The sequence below is a fragment of the Mizuhopecten yessoensis genome, unplaced genomic scaffold, assembly GCF_002113885.1.
Source record: "Mizuhopecten yessoensis strain PY_sf001 unplaced genomic scaffold, ASM211388v2 scaffold9467, whole genome shotgun sequence".
In the NCBI taxonomy this organism is placed as follows: Eukaryota; Metazoa; Mollusca; class Bivalvia; order Pectinida; family Pectinidae; genus Mizuhopecten; species Mizuhopecten yessoensis.
Window position 1 is genome coordinate 399,424 of NW_018408062.1, and position 21,778 is coordinate 421,201.

General features: G+C 34.8%; 1 protein-coding gene across 1 annotated transcript in view; it reads left to right on the top strand.

Annotated features, from left to right (window-relative positions):
- The first annotated feature begins 8,354 nt into the window (after positions 1–8,354).
- Positions 8,355–21,778, top strand: part of LOC110458173 — a 31,491-nt gene continuing 18,067 nt past the window's right edge. Inside the window, exon 1 of the mRNA XM_021509773.1 lies at positions 8,355–9,094. Coding sequence (XP_021365448.1) covers positions 9,055–9,094 — 40 coding nt within the window. The 5' untranslated portion in view covers positions 8,355–9,054. The remainder of the gene's footprint in view (positions 9,095–21,778) is intronic.

Here is a 21,778-nt window from a genome sequence, read left to right on the forward strand (position 1 = left end):
GTTTACACGATGCAATTCATACACTACTCTACAGCATTGCCTTGTAAAATGCATCCCTTTCCTGTTTAATAACTTACGCAGGTTTTACCATCGAAAACCGAGGCCCTACGTTACAAAATGTTTTGGTCGTCATCAGGATTTCCAACTATAAAATGTTAATGTTTATTATCATTTAACACGGTGTCTGATGTACCGTGACTGTGAGTCCTGCACGATATCTGATGTACCGTGACTCCTGCATGATGTCTTATGTACCGTGACTGTATGTCCTGCACGATGTCTGATGTACCGTGACTGTGAGTCCTGCACGATGTCTGATGTACCGGTACTGTCAGTCCTGCACGATGTCTGATGTACCGTGACTGTGAGTCATGCACGATATCTGATGTACCGTGACTGTGAGTCCTGCGCGATATCTGATGTACCGTGACTCCTGCACGATGTCTGATGTACCGTGACTGTGAGTCCTGCACGATATCTGATGTACCGTGACTGTGAGTCATGCACGATGTCTGATGTACCATGACTCCTGCACGATATCTGATGTACCGTGACTGTGAGTCCTGCACGATGTCTGATGTACCGGTACTGTCAGTCCTGCACGATGTCTGATGTACCGTGACTGTGAGTCATGCACGATATCTGATGTACCGTGACTGTGAGTCCTGCGCGATATCTGATGTACCGTGACTCCTGCACGATGTCTGATGTACCGTGACTGTGAGTCCTGCACGTTGTGTAGAAAGGAAGAGGTTCGTATTTTTATCTGTAGTTGTCGACGTTTAGCTTCAATCTGGTATTTGTTTGTTGACGCTGTGTGTTTGTTATCACGCAAAGGAAGTATTTTGTCTATATTGCCTGTTATTTCATCAAAACAAGTCGTGTTTTTTCGACAAACTTCATTATTTAATAAATGGTCAATTATATTAATATCTCTAATGACAGAAACGGACACCTTCAAAATGACATAAAATTAAAAGACCCAATATTCGTTTCGCTAGGCAAATAAGACAAAAAAAATCTCTCTTATACACATCAATAAATTATATTGTAAGCTATATAAGATGTTTGTCATCCTGTAGAATGTTCCTGGGGATAATATTGTTCTGGCATTAACACAGCACAATTCATACTTAGGATATGACTTCTGTTATCGCTAGGTCCCGTTATATATTCTATTAGAGAAGTGTCGGCAGCTTCCCATCATGTCATCCACATTCGGGCCTGGCCCGGGGACATTGGCGTTCCTTAATCGGATGTTTTTACCATTTCACAATACTATGGAACTCTTGGTTTGTTTCGTCCGGTGTTTTTGGAATCCCTTCTATATATTTCTCCTTTTTAGACAGCAATATCAGGCAGCGTTTTTCTGCAGTAAAACTGGGTTCATCTGCATATACCTATTGATCTATCTTTTCTATAACTAGGTTTTCTTTGTGTTTAATAAAATTTTGTCATGAACATAGAAATACGCAACTAAACGATTCTTGGTTTTAGGAAACAAATATCTCTTGGAACTAGTTATACAAATGCTATGTGTGCATGATGCTGAATTAGTCTGTGGTTGACACCATTGTGCATCTATATCAGAATATGTAAATACATTCATTTCAGAAAGATATCTTAAGCCCTGTTTTCAAAGAACTAAGCTAAATTATGAACAGTTATATTATGTACATCGTTTTGACCTTTTGTTTTGGTATTTTTCAGTTGTCCGTGTTGACTAATAAACTTACTGTTTAAAACGCCCAAACTCGCATTTCGGATATGAAGCCATCATTTTCCTTCCGGTTAATGCGATGAATATAAAATATTCATTGAGTAACATTATTTCATTGGAGAAATAAGGATCACTCGTCGTGGCGATATATAGAAATTTTCCACCAGTTGTGGCTTTAATCCACTTAAACCCATCAAAGGTGACACAGTGCAGCAGCCGTAACGAATCAATTGTTATATATTTAGATGAAACCTATTTAAAGGTCGCACAAAATGGACTAATAGACTGAGTTATTGTCAACAGCTACAGTATGATACATTTGTCCATAAAGACAGTGCTCGGGTGTTTGCGTATAATGGACAATAAAATGTACATGCAGATACTTTATTCTTATATTTACGGGTTACCTATTGACACTGAGCGTTATTGTTTTCTTTGTTTATCTCGTTGCGATATAAATTTGATATAAATGCGTTTTTAAAGACGCATATCCGTATCCAATTAAGAACCCTGGAAACCCACTATAAATTCTGCGTTTGCAATAGCCGTTTATACTTAACACTACAAAACGATGTTGTACTTATTTAGAAATTGAAATCTGGAAGTCAAGGCGGTCAAAAACAGCATTAAAGACACCAATCCTATTCTTATTTAGACACCTAGGATACAGAATTGGAATATTAATGAAACAGCATGAACGGACAATATTTTACCGGGCAATCGCCGAATCATCATGTATAGGCATGTTGTAAATAATGCATTTTACAATGAAAGTTCCATATTAGTTACGTGGATTATTTTCAACTCATTTACAAAAATATCCCATGCATTGTGTCACATCGCAACTTTAAAGTATAGCAAATGATACGGGTTTTTCATTAATCAAACCATACATGTCCTTAGCAATTTTGGTATTGCTTGTGTTTAACTACAACCATATTGCGGAAGAAGCTTTGTGTTTAGTTCATCGATGAAATGCTTGATGCTGTATTTAATACAAAGTACAACTTCACGCTACAGAACAGCATCAGGGTCATGCAGCAAGAAGATTAATCTCATGTTAATATCTCGAAATTTCGACTAAATAATTCGAAATTTCAAAATAATAACTCGAAATTGCGAGATTATAGCTCAAAATTCCAATTAATTAACTCGAAATTTCGACTTACTATCTCGTCATTTCGACCTACTTATTTCGAGTATTAAGTCTCAATTTTGAATTATTGAGTCGTGTAATTTTCGAAATTTCGTGTTATTTTTTTGAAATTCGAATTTTCGAGTTATTAACATAAAAAAACGTAATTCATTCTTTTTCTCCGTGGCCCCAATGCTCTTCCGTATTACGCAGTGAAATAACATATTCTACAGTAATACAATTATAGAGTAAATTATTGCTTGTCAGACAGGTTTGCTTTAAACATTAGAAAATCAGCTATAACAATGCAAATTGTAACGGAATTACTGCAATAGAATTTCACTAGCACAAACATCATTCGTGTGTGTCGAATACAAAACATTACACTAAAAAGGGAAAGGATGGGGTGGTGGAGGGGCTATCGATCCTAAGGTTTCGTTACTTGTTCATGTTAAATATTCATGCTGATATAGCTTTATGTTTTTGGATAGAATCAAATAAATCTAAAAGTACCGAAAAGTGAGAAAATGGAAGGTTTTTAGTAAAAAAAGACCATATAAAGTCACTGAAGTGTAACGCTAAGATTTATAAACGCGGTACTGCGCCATGAAGCGACGTGAATGCATCAAATACGTAGTATTAAAGAGAGCTGGCGCCAGCCATGAGAACGCTCAATTGCTGTTGTTGTCATTCCTTATATTAAGGGTCTAAGTGGCGACCTGCCATTGTGGAACACATTGATCCACCTAAGCATTTACTTGCCTGTTATGTCCCGAGACCCGTACTTGGGATGGGTGCGATTGGGGTTCCAGTCTGGTGTCAGCCCTGATCGAAACCCCGTTGTCTGGTTCGTACAGACGCCGATCTCGTATATGGAGCGTACATGTATGTTTGTATTTTGTTAGCTTAATTGATATTTCAGTAAGTGAACTACCGTTACTTGATGTCTGTCCTTTACTATTGAGTATATTTGTGTAGGCCTTAAGAAACTATATTGCATGGTCAGAAACCGATTTATTTTTACAAATTTTCAATAAAAAAAAAATCATTTAATAGTATACCATTGAAAATTATAGATATTTCGCGAAAAGGAAAAAGACTCGATCTATTTCTCTTCTTGTCCGCACTGTTGTTGCTATTTCCCTGCCTATATATGGTTTAAGAAATACTAACACAAAGCACGTGCATTCGTCACACAAAAAGACACCACATACCTCTGTCGTTAGGTGACACTACTACTGGTTTTCTCATTAAAATCACTATAACAGACGTTATGGATTTACTAATCCAGTACTAAGTCATTTTCCTGGATAAATGCGTCCTAATGATCAATAAGCTAATCTAACTAAGGTCACCATCGATACCTATCACATGTACCAGCTGTTGGACTCCACTTTATATGATTCACAGTTTTTGGATTATTCTTAATTTAAATTGTTACCTGTATTTGACAGAGGACATCATAAGTGGGTAACATTTGTGGTACAGGACACTCTATCGCTTCTGGGGCAGCTGGTTTCGCCACTAACGAGGCTCAATATGTGTTTTTTCTGTACTTGGTTCTAGTAATTGAGTCTTTCATTCAATAGTGTGTTCATCTTATTTTAGTTAAAAAGAGAGCATTGGAACGTAAGACACACACATGGGATTGTACCTTTAACATTTTGTAATAGATTCAGTATTTCAAAAATCGATTACACTTTACCATTTTGCTGGGGTTTTTTTTCCCTTTTTTGGCTCATTAATTATAGGGACCGGACAGGCAGACATCCAACCTGGTCTAAGCACAGAAAGGGAGGTAGGTCAACCCCCTAAACTGTATGCATTTTAACAAATTACAGGAGTACTGGTTAATTTTAAATTATTTCTTATGAGTTAAGTGAGTACATACCGCGCCACTTCTTAAAAGAGATAAAGAGATATGGCAGACCTTGGGGACTGAAAATCCACTAACAGAGTATACTAACTTGTATCTCATACCTGTTGAATCTTGTTATAGTAATACAAGCAATTTTCAGAGCATGAAATACAACGTTCTGTATTGCACATGTGCAATACGGAATGTTGTATTTACCTACTAGCCGGAACTACTTTCTTTGGGAATCCCCTTGTCATGGCAAACTGAAAAGTTCCCGGTATTTGCAATAAATATCAAAGTTTAGAAAATCTTTGTATCGATCTCTACCAAATACGGAAGGTATGTGATATAAGCAAGACCACGCACTTGTGTTTTTCTAACGAATCAGAAAGCACTCATTTATTGCGCGGACGTATATATTAACTCGTGCGCTCCGCGCACTCGTGAATATATTCGTCCGCGCAATACACTGTGATTTTGCATATGTATCTTGAAAGATTGACCAAAGACACACACATCGGAACGCACTTTTAAGGTTTGGTAATATATGCAGCATGCCAAAAGTGAATACCATCGAACCATAAAGCTGCTTCGTGCTTCAAGGACTCTTCTATGATGCTAAGGGCCAAAAAAGTTGCAAATTTAAATTAGTCTTACATGTAACTTCTGTTGTAACAGAAGGTTTATGCTACTGTAAACAAAAAAGAGATGATAGACATTTACCCCCCCCCCATGTTAATTTAACTGCCAACTCATAAATAACATGAATTAATTGCTTATCATAGTGATCTAGACGTTGTGTCAAATTTAACCAGAGATCGTTAATTGCAGTTTTGTAACTGGAGAACGTGATCGTTCAAGGCTCAATTTAAGTTTTGTTTGAGTTGAAGAAATTATTCTTTTCTTTCACGGTCTCACTGCATTTCTGTTTATTTTGTTTGATATACTCATTATTGCTTTCATACAGCATCTTTTCTATATGAAATGCCACACGGATCACCGTTTCTTATAGGAAGATGTACAAGACGAATTACATAAGTCGGGAAAGAAGTGATATTTCCGAGTGGTAGGTATGTGTTACGACTACGACTTGTGCTATTACAAGAGTATCTATTAATGTTCTTCCACAATAATAAAACCTGCTGCTATCACACCGGAGATCCAAATTGAAAACAAATGCTGTCAGAACGGTTTCAATTACAGAATTGCAGCTGTTGTAGTGTATTTTGACAAATTCACAACATTGCACTATTTGAGAGCATTGTCAATAATGTGCAACAGTCACCTTTATTAAGAAACTGAACATGTTTTCGCTTAAAAACTACACAACGTTTTCATTAGTAATAACTGTCTGATGACTGAATACTAATTGTATTTTTCCACTCTGACATTTCAAATGGTACGACATACATAGAACAGTATGCACAGCAGGAGTGAAAATGTGAGAAACATCCGACACCCGTTTGAAATATATATGATATTCAGGGGGGAACCGTCGAAACGGCAAGATATCGTAATGTACAGATACTGACGTCACATTCACAGGATATACCACCAGCATTTCAGCTTTTACTTGTATAATAGTAATGATTACGATTGGCTTTTTCATTATAGTAACATTTACGATTTTTACCTCTTTCAAGATGACATCCGTGACGGATTTTAGTTAGAAATATTTTCACAGATATTCGTTTATTGATCAACTTAATTAGTGCCTTGTTTTTAAAGTGTCCGTGTATACTACTAAAAACTGCATAAACCTTAAACAATAATGTATATGACAAACCACTATATTTATCGTGAAAATGAGTAGTATAAACCGTAAGCAATAATGTATATGACAAACAACTATATTTACCGTGAAAATGAGAAGCATAAACCTTAAACAATAATGTATATGACAAACCATTATATTTACCGTGAAAATGAGTATTATAAACCTTAAACAATAATGTATGTGACAAACCACTATATTTACCGTAAAAATGAGTAGTATAAACCTTAAACAATAATGAATATGACAAACCACTATATTTACCGTGTAAATGAGTAGTATAAACCTTAAACAATGATGTATATGACAAACCACTATATTTCCCGTGAAAATGAGTAGTATAAACTTTAAACAATAATGTATATGACAAGCCACTATATTTACCGTGAAAATGAGAAGTATAAACCTTAAACAATAATGTGTATGACAAACCACTATATTTACCGAGAAAATGAGTAGTATAAACCTTAAACGATAATGTATATGACAAACCACTAAATTTACCGTGAAAATGAGTAGCATAAACCTTAAACAATAATGTATGTGACAAACCACTATATTTACCGTAAAAATGAGTAGTATAACCCTTAAACAATAATGTATATGACAAACCATTATATTTACCGTGAAAATGAGTAGCATAAACCTTAAACAATAATGTATTTGACAAACCACTATATTTACCGTGTAAATGAGTAGTATAAACCTTAAACAATGATGTATATGACAAACCACTATATTTTCCGTGAAAATGAGTAGTATAAACCGTAAGCAATAATGTATATGACAAACAACTATATTTGCCGTCAAAATGAGTAGTATAAACCTTAAACGATAATGTATATGACAAACCATTATATTTACCGTGAAAATGAGTATTATAAACCTTAAACAATAATGTATGTGACAAACCACTATATTTACCGTAAAAATGAGTAGTATAACCCTTAAACAATAATGTATATGACAAGCCACTATATTTACCGTGAAAATGAGAAGTATAAACCTTAAACAATAATGAATATGACAAACCACTATATTTACCGTGAAAAGGAGTAGTATAAACCTTAAACAATAATATATATGACAAACCACTATATTTAATGTGAAAATGAGTAGTATAAACCTTAACCAATAATGTATATGACAAACCACTGTATTTACCGTGAAAATGAGTAGTATACACCCTAAACAATAATGTATATGACGAACCACTATATTTACCGTGAAAATAAGTAGTATAAACCTTAAACAATAATGAATATGACAAACCACTATATTTACTGTGAAAATGAGTAGTATAAACCTTAACCAATAATGTATATGACAAACCACTAAATTTACCGTGAAAATGAGTAGCATCAACCTTAAACAATAATGTATATGGCAAACCACTATATTTACCGTGAAAGTGAGTAGTATAAACCTTAAACAATGATGTATATGACAAACCACTATATTTCCCGTCAACATGACTAGTATAAACCTTAAACAATAATGAATATGACAAACCACTATATTTACCGTGACAATGAGTAGTATAAACCTTAAGCAATAATGTATATGACAAACAACTATATTTACCGTGAAAATGAGTAGTATAAACCAAGACATGTACCGTTCATGTTAACACTTCCACGGGCTGCCGATTTAGGTTTATATTTGGTCGCATTTATACACCAAAGCTCTTCTAGGATGTTATAAAAAAAAAATGAAATTTGAAAGGAATTTCGATGTTTGCCGTTTCCATGAACTTGGCGAAATGCTTGCAACGATTGGCCGGGCCGGCCTGTGGGTTACACACGGAGATGGTTCGCAGGAAGGCCACAGTATATAAACACAGCGCTATCGATCACGACAGGAATAAGCCAACAGTTTGTGAGCCGTAATAGGCCTATATAGATAGATAGGCCAGCGAACATCACTCAAATCAATTCTATAAGCCAGCAATGTTTACTGGAGAAACGGCAGCTGAGGAGAATTGAAAGTATCGCCGACAAATTGTGTCACATATGTTTGTATTTGTTGAGAGAGGGAGATATACGGACGGAACTGGACACGAGACGGTAAATAGACGATACTCGAACACATGACAACAGCAGTAAGTGTTTTGAGTGAAGGTTGGTGTTTTTGTCGATTAGAAAATGTTTTGATATTAAAAAAAAAAAAAAAAAAAAAATTCAATGCAACAAATAGAGAAGTCATTAACCTATTAACAACATGATCTGGACTACCTGGACTAACTTAAAGCACGTCTTCTTTAGGAAATACGCAAGGCAGCATCCGTAACAGCATGTGAGTGAAGGGCGATGAGAGCAAATGACCTTTGTTTTGTGATACTCAAAATGCCAGGAATAAACGTCTCCTTTTACTTTCGAGCTTATAGACGATGAACGGAATATTGTTCAACAGATACAAACACGGACTTAGTGTTAGGTGGAATAGCACACGTTCTTGTTATGTTTGTGATGTTTTGTTGGCGTTAATTAGTTAAAGATTCTATTTGTGACACAATCATCTACAGACCAAGGGCAAGCCAGAATGTCAGTAACACGTAATGGATTAAGATGGTAATTGACATTTTCTGTCCGGATCTTAACGTTCAAGGTGAGCATTATGTAATGTTTAATTTGCTCTCTCTTCAGTTATCTTGAATGTATTTATCTTTTATATCATACCAAATTGTCACATTTTTATCATCTATGCTTATCAAATGTTGTTTTCATCCATCGTTAGACGATTGAATGACTTCATTTCTATGGCATATACAAGAAGTGATGGTAGGACTTTTATATCCAAACAAAATTACAGCAACATAAAATGGTCGTCGTACTGACAGGGATCTACTGTATATCTATGAAGAATTGATATACACGAACATAAAATGTCGTAGTTATATAATCTATTGAAAAACATGAAGATTTACAGAATTATATAATCGACCATTGTAATAATGCCAAGCCTTTGGTGACTTCCTGTACTGTTTTGTGCCCGAGAGCCTATACCATCACATTGCGACAAATGAATGCTGAAATTGAATTTCCTTTTCACATGATGTTTGCTCAGTTTCATGTCTTTTGTGGTAATTATGAGTGCATACATTTTATTTTAATGATGCGTCATGTGCTTTTATCATTTACGTAAAAATGGTTTTCATTCTTCTGCATTATTTATTAAGGTTCAGAAGCAGTACATTAGGTTTCTTTTAAAGAAAGCTACTCTAATGTTTTAACAAAAACGGGCTATCAATAAACAGCTGAATTTTGTTTAAAACACATTCGATAAAGGAATGCCCTGTTCAAATATTTTGATTGTTTTGAATCCCGTTTAAACAAATCTCTGCTAAATAATTGGTCAATTAGATAATACTACTGCATAAGATTATTCCTATATTCGTTCAAGTTTGTGACATGAACATTAATTTAGTCATTCGTTCGTTCCCCTTAGTGTGAACAAAAAAAACACTTCTGAGTGTAAGATGTCCACGTTAATATAAAGGTGGACGTTTCCTTCAACGTTAAATGATACTGAAAATACAAATCGATAAGAGAACTTTTACCATTGAAACATTCATCATCATTATATAGCCGCCCAGTCCAATACTACTGTTTGCCGACCAAAAATGACGAGTTTCAACTTGGCATAACGCGTTACTGTGTCACAGCGAAAACGCGCCGTTGTTTCAGCAATGTAACGTTCTAGGGTTGCGGTTGACCTTGGGTGTTAACGTCTGAAGTTGAGTATGACCTTGAAAATTGACATTTTAACGTCTCGCATTTCACTAATGACTGGTGACTAATGGTGTCTAATAATAAACACGAGACACTATCGTGAAGAGGCATTTAACTTCGACGTTAATAATTAAATATTGAAATTACCAAATTACACTAGAAACACTTCATCACCGTTAATCGTTAAGGCCAAAATCTTAACAATCCGTTATCAAAAACACATTGTAAGCGTTTCATAGTAACACTTCCGTAAAATTTCTGTTATCCAAGGTTTATTGTAAGTGTTCCATATTAACACTACCGTAAAATAATCATTATCAATAGCTCATTGTACAAATTCTTTACCAGTCAAATATCTGTGATCAATGGTACATAGTAACAATTTAATCGAAACGGTCGGAGTTGGATTCCCTGATCCCTGAAAAACAAACAAAAGTAACGGAGAAGAAATACTAAACATAAGGCATCATGAATTCCTAAAAACCAGGGAAAGAAACTGAATGTTCTGGATTCTTTGATATAACAAATATTCTATTCAATTAACAAAAGTGTGACAAGACTGATGTCGTAATCGCAATGTGAAATGAATAATGGTACAAACCAATGTACCACGCAGCCATTCGCAGTTCTGGTGTGATAAGGGAAATATGACTTAAACGTGTTCTTGTGTATAGTATGTACTTAGTATTCAAATAAAGTTCTATCATTTTTCTACTGCTGCTTGTTTGAGGAAAAGTAAAAATAGATTGATTTGACAGAAATAGATATTTTAGTAATGCTCGCTAGACCTTTATTATGCAAGAAGCTTTTGTGACATATCCCAGCATGTTACCAGACAGTGATATTCGTGACAATATGACAAAACAGCATGTCGACGAGAACAAACCAGGTCACGAACATGTTTACGGTAGTCGCTGGGAGACTTGTTAATAGTCACGAACGTCGAGAACACAGCCTCTCTCCAGGAAAGAAAACCTGTCTGCCAAATATTCACATATTCGAACGCAACATGTTGCTCTTCTGTGTTTTGTTATACATAAATAATGCAATTACCAAACCATACTGTTTTGAATCATAGGTTGACTCGAGAGCGGCATACATATTCATGGCTCTGTTGATTTACTAATTAACAGACAGATATGTTTAGTCACTAGGGTTCACATATCAAACATGAAGTAGTTTGGTATAGTGGCGGTGATATCAAAGAAAGACTACCATACCAAACAAAAGAAACAGAACGTAAGTAATCAGTTCTGTAATTTCCCATGTTGACGACCCACAGCAAGGAGTGTGTTATTTATTGTATCCACGGGTACATAGTATTATGATTGGCCAGGATGATACACGAATACAATTCTGATCAGCGACTCTTCGGTGTACCTGATAAGTGTCAACATTAAAGGCATAATTAGACCCTGCATGTTTTGACGATTTCTTTTATTTTCAATGTATTTGTGTACATATCCCACAGTCACATAACATTTGACATAAGCTTGCTTCGTAAAGGTATATGTTTACGTAAGACATATATTTAGCTGTTTATACTACCGAATGTTTACTTTTATTACCTATTTACAATGCAACTTGAAGTGGGTGGGTGCGTCCTTTTGCCAGTTAAATCACGTAATTATGATACTCTGTCATAATTGACATTGTATGATTACATAATTTAAGAGTAACATTAACTTGATTTCCATCTTTTTTAATTTCAACATTTGTAAATATGAAAGACATGTAGCACTTTAAAATGTTATACATTCCTGGGATAGACATGCTCCCATTGTCCTGTGTCTTAAAACCATGATATTTCATTTTACGACCGCATCATTAACCTGATTTCCATCTTTTTGATTTAAAAGTTTCTAATTCTAAATACATTTTCATCTTTTACCGTGTATTTTATCAATTTGATCGTTTGTCAATGTCGACACAAATGACGATCTCAACTCTCAATGCAAGATGTCGGGATATCTATAGATAGGTTCGGTGACTCGGAGCACGGCTTTAAAATACAAACAGCAATACAATTCCATGGTTCCTGTCATTTTTTTACCTGGATAATGTCAGTCTGCATCATGTCAAAACTTAGGCCACCCTTGGTCTATATCAGAGTGCCCTCCCATCAATGATGTAGAGTAAAGGTTTAAAAACCCAACATTTTATCCCTCTTTTCTGTAACGCGATTGACGTCGGAATGGCGGATGACATTTATTATACTGATTATTACAATAAACTTCAAAGCCACTTTATACTGACGGCGTCTGGTTATGAAAAGTCGATCACAATCAGAGGAAAAAAATGTGTTGTCGTCATAGAATGCCATGAGATATGAGTTCTTGGATTTACCATAACAGCTACAAAAAAAAACGTGTTTTGTTCGAAAAGTGTTACATGTATAGTGTAGTGGAACAAACGGCTGTCAATAACCGGCTCTATTCCTTAACATGTAAATCCCACACAAAAATGGTAACGCTTTCGTTACAATGATGTACATGTAGTATCGAAACATAACAAAAATAATTTTTAATTTAAAAAAGGCAAAAATTACTTAAAAGGTTTTTTACCATGACGGAATGTATTGTTATACACATAAGCTGTATTCTCTAAAAACTACAGACGTATTTCTAGTGTAATATTGCATAAGGAGACAGACAATATTGAATTTTCTTTTTAACAACATAAAAATGTCATAGTTGGGATCTGTCTGCTGTTTTAGTTTACAATATAAACACATATGGAAATGATGTATAGTTTGGTTTCCATTCACATGGGGTAATACAGTTTCAATTCACGAAAGCATGCGATGTGTAATAATCATACGTAAAACGGTAATAAAAAGAGGATTTCGTGTGAATTTCCATTTGATATGAGATTTATCAGTTTAAAACTCATCTTTTGAATTCCTTCTTTACCAATAGCAACCCAATCACGGCTATAAGAATATAATTCCACAGAATGCGATGAGACATAGTTCCCAAATCTGTACATGATTTGACAGTACTATCAACTAATTATACTATTTGAATTGTCAGCTTTAGTTTAATTTAATCAAAAATATGTGTTTGTTATTAGAAATGCAAGTGAAACAATGTTTTTAACACAACGATCTAAAACTAAAAAGTGACCGCGCCAGAGTGGCAGACAGCCGCGTCATAGCAAAACGACGCGTCATAGCGCGCGCAAGTACAGAATCTAGGTCATACCTGTTTCCAAGCCTGATTAGTCAATGCTGCTATCTGAAACGATTCTTCTTCGTTAAATCGCTCTTTGATGACTGACGTTGTCTTCTTTTAAAACCATATTGACATAGAAATGTCCTCCATACGCATTACCACCAAACATTGTGTGAAGTCCTCCGAGAACATTTCTTGATAAGGCCCTGTTCGTGGCTGTATTTTAGACTGCGGTGTTGTTACAAGTTGGAGTCAACTGATTCTGTTGACATTGTGTTGGGGCAAGAGCCATGGTTCCTAAAGGGACGGATAATATGCGCCAAATATGTTTGTGCTGATCCGAGTTAATGTGATTGTAATTATTTACATATTGTATAGTTCTATGACTCGTACGGCGAGTAGTTCTGTTTACATACTACGCCACGCGTATTAACACACACCACATGTGAATAGACTGACCAATCAAAACCCTCCACGGTGTTATTATACGTGTATTCACAACATAATTGAGGTAATGGGTGTTGTTACACTCATAACAGGGTAGTCAAGTGATAAACGCCTTTATTGAAGTTAGATAGAAGTTTCTAACACATTTTATATAATGATTATAGCATATATGTATGTTTGACATAAATCTGTCATTTCGCTATGGTTTGTTCATGAGGATCCCCGTGCCACTACAAATATATAAATTGAAAATAATTCTGTTCGGATTGACTATAGCACTGATCAATGATTTCTAAAATTTGCTTAGTGTTACTTTTATGAAATTTCAATACAAACCATCAACATTTTTGATGTAAAAGACCACCGGACACAATACTGTCACTTTAAGCAACAGAGCTACTGTATCAGTGGCCGCTCTAACACCAAATACATTAAATCCTAGACGAAGTTAAGGGAAGTTGAAGTTGAATGCGTAGAAACACAAATTGGAAATATGTAGTGTTTTCTCTGCAATGGGAGAAGGATCCTGAATTATTTAAAATGTATCATTTTTCGGGGTCTGGCTTTGTATTTTATTCATCTTTAGTATAAACAAGTGCTAAAAGTGGATAGGTTTGATGTCCTCTTAGTGTCAGGTGTCGTGAAGTATCATGACAAATTCTGCTCAGTACTATGGTTTGTTTATAAGGATCCCAGTGCCACTACAAAGATATGAATTGAAAATGTTTCTGTTCGGATTGACTATAGCACTGATCAATGATTTCTAAAATTTGCTTAGTGTTACTTTTATGAAATTTCAATACAAACCATCAACATTTTTTGATGTAAAAGACCATAAGTGGATAGGTCTGATGTCCGCTTAGTGTCAGGTGTCGTGAAGTATCGTGATAAATTCTGCTCAGTATATAGGTCATTGATGATTTAAGACCTGACTTAGTGTTTTTCACCCGATTGTTGGATAATAATGTCACGGTGACCGTACAATGACTTCAGCATAGCGGTAAAATCTCAAGCTCTGAAGTAGAGAATGAAATGTGACTTATGAACTCGATCAGCGGAACTCACTGATTTGTCAGTCCAAGAGTGATCCTTATCACGCAATACTGTTACACTACAGGACCTAACATTGACATAAACAAACTATTATAACGACGGTTTCATGTGTGGCACAGGAAACGCTTACCCTTTATTACCAATCAGAAACACATCATCTCGCCCATACCGTCTTTTTGTATCGACGTTTAGTTCCCACGGTGTCCATGTTGACATTTCTATATGTTTTCTATTGTACAATACATGTTATTACTCTCGAGTGTGGATACCGGCAACTTCATTAACTGAAATGGTCTACAGACATACAATACATTGCTGCGGACAGTGAATTCGATGTATAAGAAAACATTACAGCCACTCTGAGATAAGTGCAACAGGCTTGGGAAATCCAAATGTAAGATAACTGTCGTTTTACTCCGTGCTCTTGACTGTCTAGACAGCACTAAACCAAACACCATGTTAAATCAGCTGTAGGTTGTCTTGCACACTCGTCCTCGTCTAACATATGAGGTGATGCATTAAATCATTAGGCTAGATTATTTACTTCTAACTGTGTTCTAGGTTTACCAAAAGTATGTGTCGTTTATCTGCATTGCCACGCGTATCCCTATGACTTAAATATAAAATAGAGCAAAATACATGCTTTTGTTTTATTGGTACCTTATAATTCCTTTATAGCTTCATTTAATTCTCAGTCAGACAAATATACGTACATTTACTTAACATTTAATTTTAGTTTCAACTTCTTCAGTTTAATAAAAAAAAACTCTCATACGGGTAACTGCTTTATTCGCTTTCTAGACCATTAAGAGAAATGTACTAATCACACATTGCTGTATCTGTACATGTGTACATGTTTGTGTATCACCATTGTAGATCAGCGTTAAGATACGTATTGTTTACTTAATCTCATAGTAGAATTTGATAGTGCAAACTTGATGACTACGTATTAACGTCTACCGTCTATAAGAGCGACTAATGCTTTGATTGAAAATAAAACGAAATTAAGAACGCCTTCAGCTCATCGCCAAACACAACGGAGATCAAACAAATAAGGACACTGAAATCAGGTATGCCTGCTGTTCCATGTCTTATAGAATCGACTAATGCCATTAACCACACATTCATAACGATGTAGAGTATACTACACTTCTCTGTTTTCTATTTTGTCTAATCAATGGGAGAATATATATTGTTTGTATGAAATCAAATACCTTTTTATCCTCCAAATTCTATCACTGGTATCGTTTTAGTGAAACGTCTATCGCATAGACGGGTTTAAAGATCTAATGCTTGTATGAGCTACATGTCTTGTAAATGATAAATCGATTAATCCAAACAAAACACATGTTTCAACACCTTTGGTTTTTAATCTGATGGTCAGAACACAGAGAACTAAAGTCTGTTTCAGTGTTCTGGGCCTTACTATATTTATCAAATTGACGACAATATCCTATCATCAATGACAGATCCGTATCAAACGTTTTCCCTTTCTATCGTTGCTAGGCATCAGTATGGTTCAGTAAGGCCGATAACGAAGGTGATTAGCTAATGAGCGTCAAAAAACGCGAGTAAAGCAGAGCCTAATGTACTGAGTACACAGGTAGAAAAGTGTGAATCATTAACACAGCCATCACTACCATCGTCGTGTGTCGTTAGACACAGCATGCATGTCGACCTGTTAAAATGTATTATGATTGCTTATTCATAAGTTACTTTGTATGCGCGTTATTAGTCCAATCTCATTTGCTAATTGAAGTGTCGGAGGATTGTTTTGAATATCCCGCAATTAATTAGCGAAGTAAGAAAATTATTATCAGAGGCTGTCAAATATAAAATAAACTGTAATACTATTACCATCATATAATTCACTTTATTAAATTATTCGTTGCTGCTTTGAACAAAATAATAGACGTATACAACATTGCCGTCAAATTATGGTATGACGTCTCAATCGGGGGGACTATTGCTTATGGTATTAATGATCACAAACTTTCAACTAGAGCAAAGCAGTAAAACGAACACTTTGTTGTGTAAACTTATTATGCAATTATCTGTTTTTAAAGATCGATTTTATGAAATCGTAAAATAGAAATATAAAGTAAAAAAACCTCATCACATATTTGTTTTAGCCTGTGTGTCACATTGTCTTTATATAACAGTGTTCCGTTTCTGGTTACTATGATGAAATTCCGGGTAGCACATGCTCTGATGTGAAAAGAATCATAATTTGTTCAATGCTGCAAAAATATTCCTGAAGAATTTGAAATTAATTATTACTATAATGTTTAGTCTTTGTTCTGTTTGGTTTTTGAATGGTTAGTGATCATCTTTTGGTTTCTATCCAGCAACAATAATACATATTCAAATCTGAATTCCGCATTATCAATTTGTTATCTCCCTTACTTTAATCAAATAGAAAGAAAAATGTACATAAACAATCAAAAACATCCATCGCAAGATCCCCTGCTCTTTTATATTAAAGGACACAAACAAGTTATGAGCTCTTATATATTTAAAAACACATACACATCAGGTGCTCCTTTATATCAAATACCACATACAGATCATGTGCTCTTTTATATCAAATAAAACATACAAATGATGTGCTCCTTTATATCAAATAACACATACAAATCATGTGCTCTTCTATATATCAAATAACACATACAAATATTGTGCGCTTTTAAATCATATAACACATACAAATGATGTGCTCTTTTATATCAAAGCACACAAACAAATGATGTGCTCTTTTACATCAAATAACACATACAATTCATGTGCTCTTTTATCTTAAATACAACAAACAAATGATGTGCTCTTTTATTTCAAATAACACATACAATAAATGTGCTCTTTTATATCAAAGAACATATACAAATGATGTATCCTTTTATATCAAATAACACTTATAAAAAATGTGCTCTTTTATATCACATAAATAACACATAAAATCGTTTGCTCTTTTTTTCATCAAATACCACACACAAATCATTTGCACTTTTATATCAAAAAACACATATAAATAATGTGCTATTTTATAACAAATAACACATACAAATCGTTTGCTCTTTTTTATCAAATGCCACATACAAATCATGTGCACTTTTATATGAAATAACACATACAAATGGTGTGCACTTTTATATGAAATAACACTTACAAATGATGTGCACTTTTATATCAGGTAACACATACAAATGATGTGCTCTTTTATATCAGATAACACATACAAATGATGTGCTCTTTTATATCAGATAACACATACAAATGATGTGCTCTTTTATATCAAATAATCAATACAAATCGTTTGCTCTTTTATATCAAATAATCAATACAAATCATGTGCTCTTTTATATCAAAAACCACATACAAATAATGTGCTCTTTTATAACAAATAACACATACAAATCGTTTGCTTTTTTTATCAAATACCACATACAAATGATGTTTTCTTTTATATCAGATAACACATACAAATGATGTGCTCTTTTATATCAAATCACACATACAAATTATGTGTTCGTTTATGTCAAATGCCACATACAAATTATGTGCTCTTTTATATCAAATCAGACATACAAATGGTGTGCTCTTTAAAAATCAAATAACACATACAAAACGTGTGCTCTTTAATATCAAATAACATATACAAATGGTTTGCTCTTTAATATCAAATAACACATACAAATTGTTTGCTCTTTAATATCAAATAACACATACAAATCATGTTCTCTTTTATATCAAATAACACATACAAATCATGTGCTCTTTTATATCAAATAACGCATACAAATGGTGTGCTCTTTAACTTTAAAGTTTTAGATAATTGGATTTTCATGATTGTCGTGTTCTGATGACAAATGCACTACTGGAATTCTTATCTTCATTAGATAATTTTTACGATCAAAAAAATAACGTCTATTATATCCTTGAGATTACAGATCGATCACGTTTAAGGATTAGTTTACTCTATCCCAGATCCGGTTCTACAAGTTTTCCTAAATTCAGCAGCAGACAGCATGACTGGTTTTATACATTCAGCAAGAAATATCTACCCTCATGGAGCCCTATGATTGTCTTCCAGAGTTTAGTGGCTTTCATGATCCTCTGCTTTTGTCTTTTTGTATGAGATTTGATTTCACGTGATGCCCTTGTGTATTGTAGCTGTCGCATGTTTATGTTATTTAGTCATGTATTTGGTATTTGGATCACGATGTCCCAAACTTGCCCTTGGTAATGACAGCAACCATCAGTTATTGTTTCTAAACAGTTTCTTCAGGTTGGTAAGTATGGATTATGAAAAGTTCTTTTTACACAACCAATAAGATTTTCAATGTAATGTTTCGATGACTAGTACCAGTTATTGTGTATTTGTAACTTTGAAGAAATATTCTCGGCGAATGATGTTACATGTACATGTCAATCCATTTTTCATAACATTTGGAATATTGAATACGCAGGGTTTTCCATACCAAATATATGATTGCCTAATGTTTTGTTGGTGCTAAACTTTTTGTTTAAAAAGGTTTTGTCATTTTCATGATGTTGTATTATTTATATATATATATTTATATTAGAATTGTGTGCTGTTTTCAAAAACAATATATTTCATATGTAGTTATCTCTTTTTATGCTATTGATGACGGATCATTTTAATGTCCATTTCGGTTTTAATGAAGTAAATATATATAACAGCACAAGTATGCATAGCATCTTTTGGAATCAAGACAAGCATACCTATATCTCCATAAATGTGGAACATTGGCCAGATCAGTCTCGGAATAACTAATAGACATGTCAAGGACCACAAGAAGTAATCCATACCGTATAGATTTTTCTGAGCAGAGGGTAATTCCGGCTGTCTTATTTTCCATGTCCTAGTACATACGAGCCGGACATTGAATTATTGCTGTCATAAATAAGGTGGTCTACCAGACTGGAAATGTAACAGGCTTATAGCCGAGTTCCAAGGCGTCAGACCTATAAACATTGGCAGACAGGCATACACTTTGGATCACAGGGGGGTTAACTGTCGACTTCTAATCCACCACCAAACTAAGGCTTATTATCGCCTACATTCCCAAAAATATTCAGAATTTTTATCTTTTGCAACAAAAATAACAATAAGATTGTTTCATTCTCATTGAAGTACTGATTTGTTTTCACGAGCAATTATCATGTGCTAGATGTTTACTATCAATCAATTAGTCGAAGCTCCCACAACTTTTTCTGTTAAGAGCACGTTGTATTTGAAATGTTAATAATAAGATAGTCTCGGCACCCTTGCTTCAGCTGTCATACTATTGGTGTACATAACGGAATCTGTTCACAAGCAGGGGAAACGGCAAACCTATTTCTTCAAATTCAAGCAGACGACACGTTTATGCTTTTGCGCTTTCTTGTTGCGAAAAATCGCGATTGAACTTAATACATGGCGTTTGTTATTTAGTTTGGTTTGGTTTGGTTAAGTATTGTTTAACACCCTATCAACAGCTATGGTCATTTAAGGACGGCCTCCCCTGTGTGCAAGATGCATGCGTGTAGTGTATGCGTGTTTGTTTTGTGAGGCTACGATATGTTCGTGTTTGTCTCCTTGAACTGATGCCGACTTCATAGTGCTACTTCACTGAAACATACTGCCGAAGACACCCAGCAGGACCCCCCATCCGGTCACAATTTACTGACAACGGGCGAACCAGTCGTCCCACTCCTAAATTGCTGAGCGTTAAGCAGGAGTAGAAACTACCATTTTTACAGACTCTGGTATGTCTCGGTCGGGGGACAGAACCCAAAGCCTTCCTCACAGGGCGAACGCTCAACTAAAGGCCAACAGAGAGGCATTGTCAGGGAAGACATTAGGAAAAAGAGTGTTGTTTAGAAAGAAAAGAACAGATAAGATCCCAAATTTAGTCGCCTCATACGATCATGCAATGAGAGCAGATTTACAATTCTTATACACGTCGAATGTATTTGTTAATGAATGGTTGGAAGGTATAAACTCTCAATGTTGGCCGTACTAGTAAATTGCCAGGAGATATCACCGTTTTTGTATCCAACCGAGGTTGACGCTGACCTGTACTGTACTCTATATGTACCTAGACACGTTAGTGATATAGCATTCATTATTGACATTTTACGTACTTAGTACCTTGTCCTGTATATAAACATCGATAATCTATCACTCGAAGAACCGTAATCACGACTCACCTGTGTATTTACCTATAACCATAATGAGTGGATTAAAACCTTATTATACGCGACGTATTATAAATAGATTACTCTACCCGACAATCAGATCCATTGTCATTCTGTTACTGAGGGCTGTTTATTCTCATCATCAACCCTATCTTGTACATATTGATCATGACATATTTGCCAATAGTAAGGTTAGTTTCACTGTAGTCTTGCGTTAATTGTCATGTTGAATTTGTTTAGTTTAAATACAAACATAAAAGGTGGTAAACATACACTTTTTTATTTGAGTTCAAACTCTCCCACTTTTTTTAATGAATGGATAAATGCACAGTGCTGGTAGCTTAATTGCGTTGTTTCATGTAAACAAAAATGATTTTAAGTCGTTGCTTTATTATTTCTTACCGATCTTAATTATGAATGTTTAAATAACATTTAAAGGGTACATTGTGGGTAATTCTCATTCTCTTTACAACTATTGTTTCATTTGAAAAACACCTCTGCACTACAAAATACAATGTATAAATGTATTTACATATAAAAGTGATCTAAAGATACCTTTAGCTTGTGTACACCAGGAACTCGATGTTCAGCCATCAACCTCCATCAACACATTGCTTGATCGTGTGTTCTCGTGATTTAGAGAACTATTCCTTGCACCGCGGTCATGATCTCAGATTAATTTACAG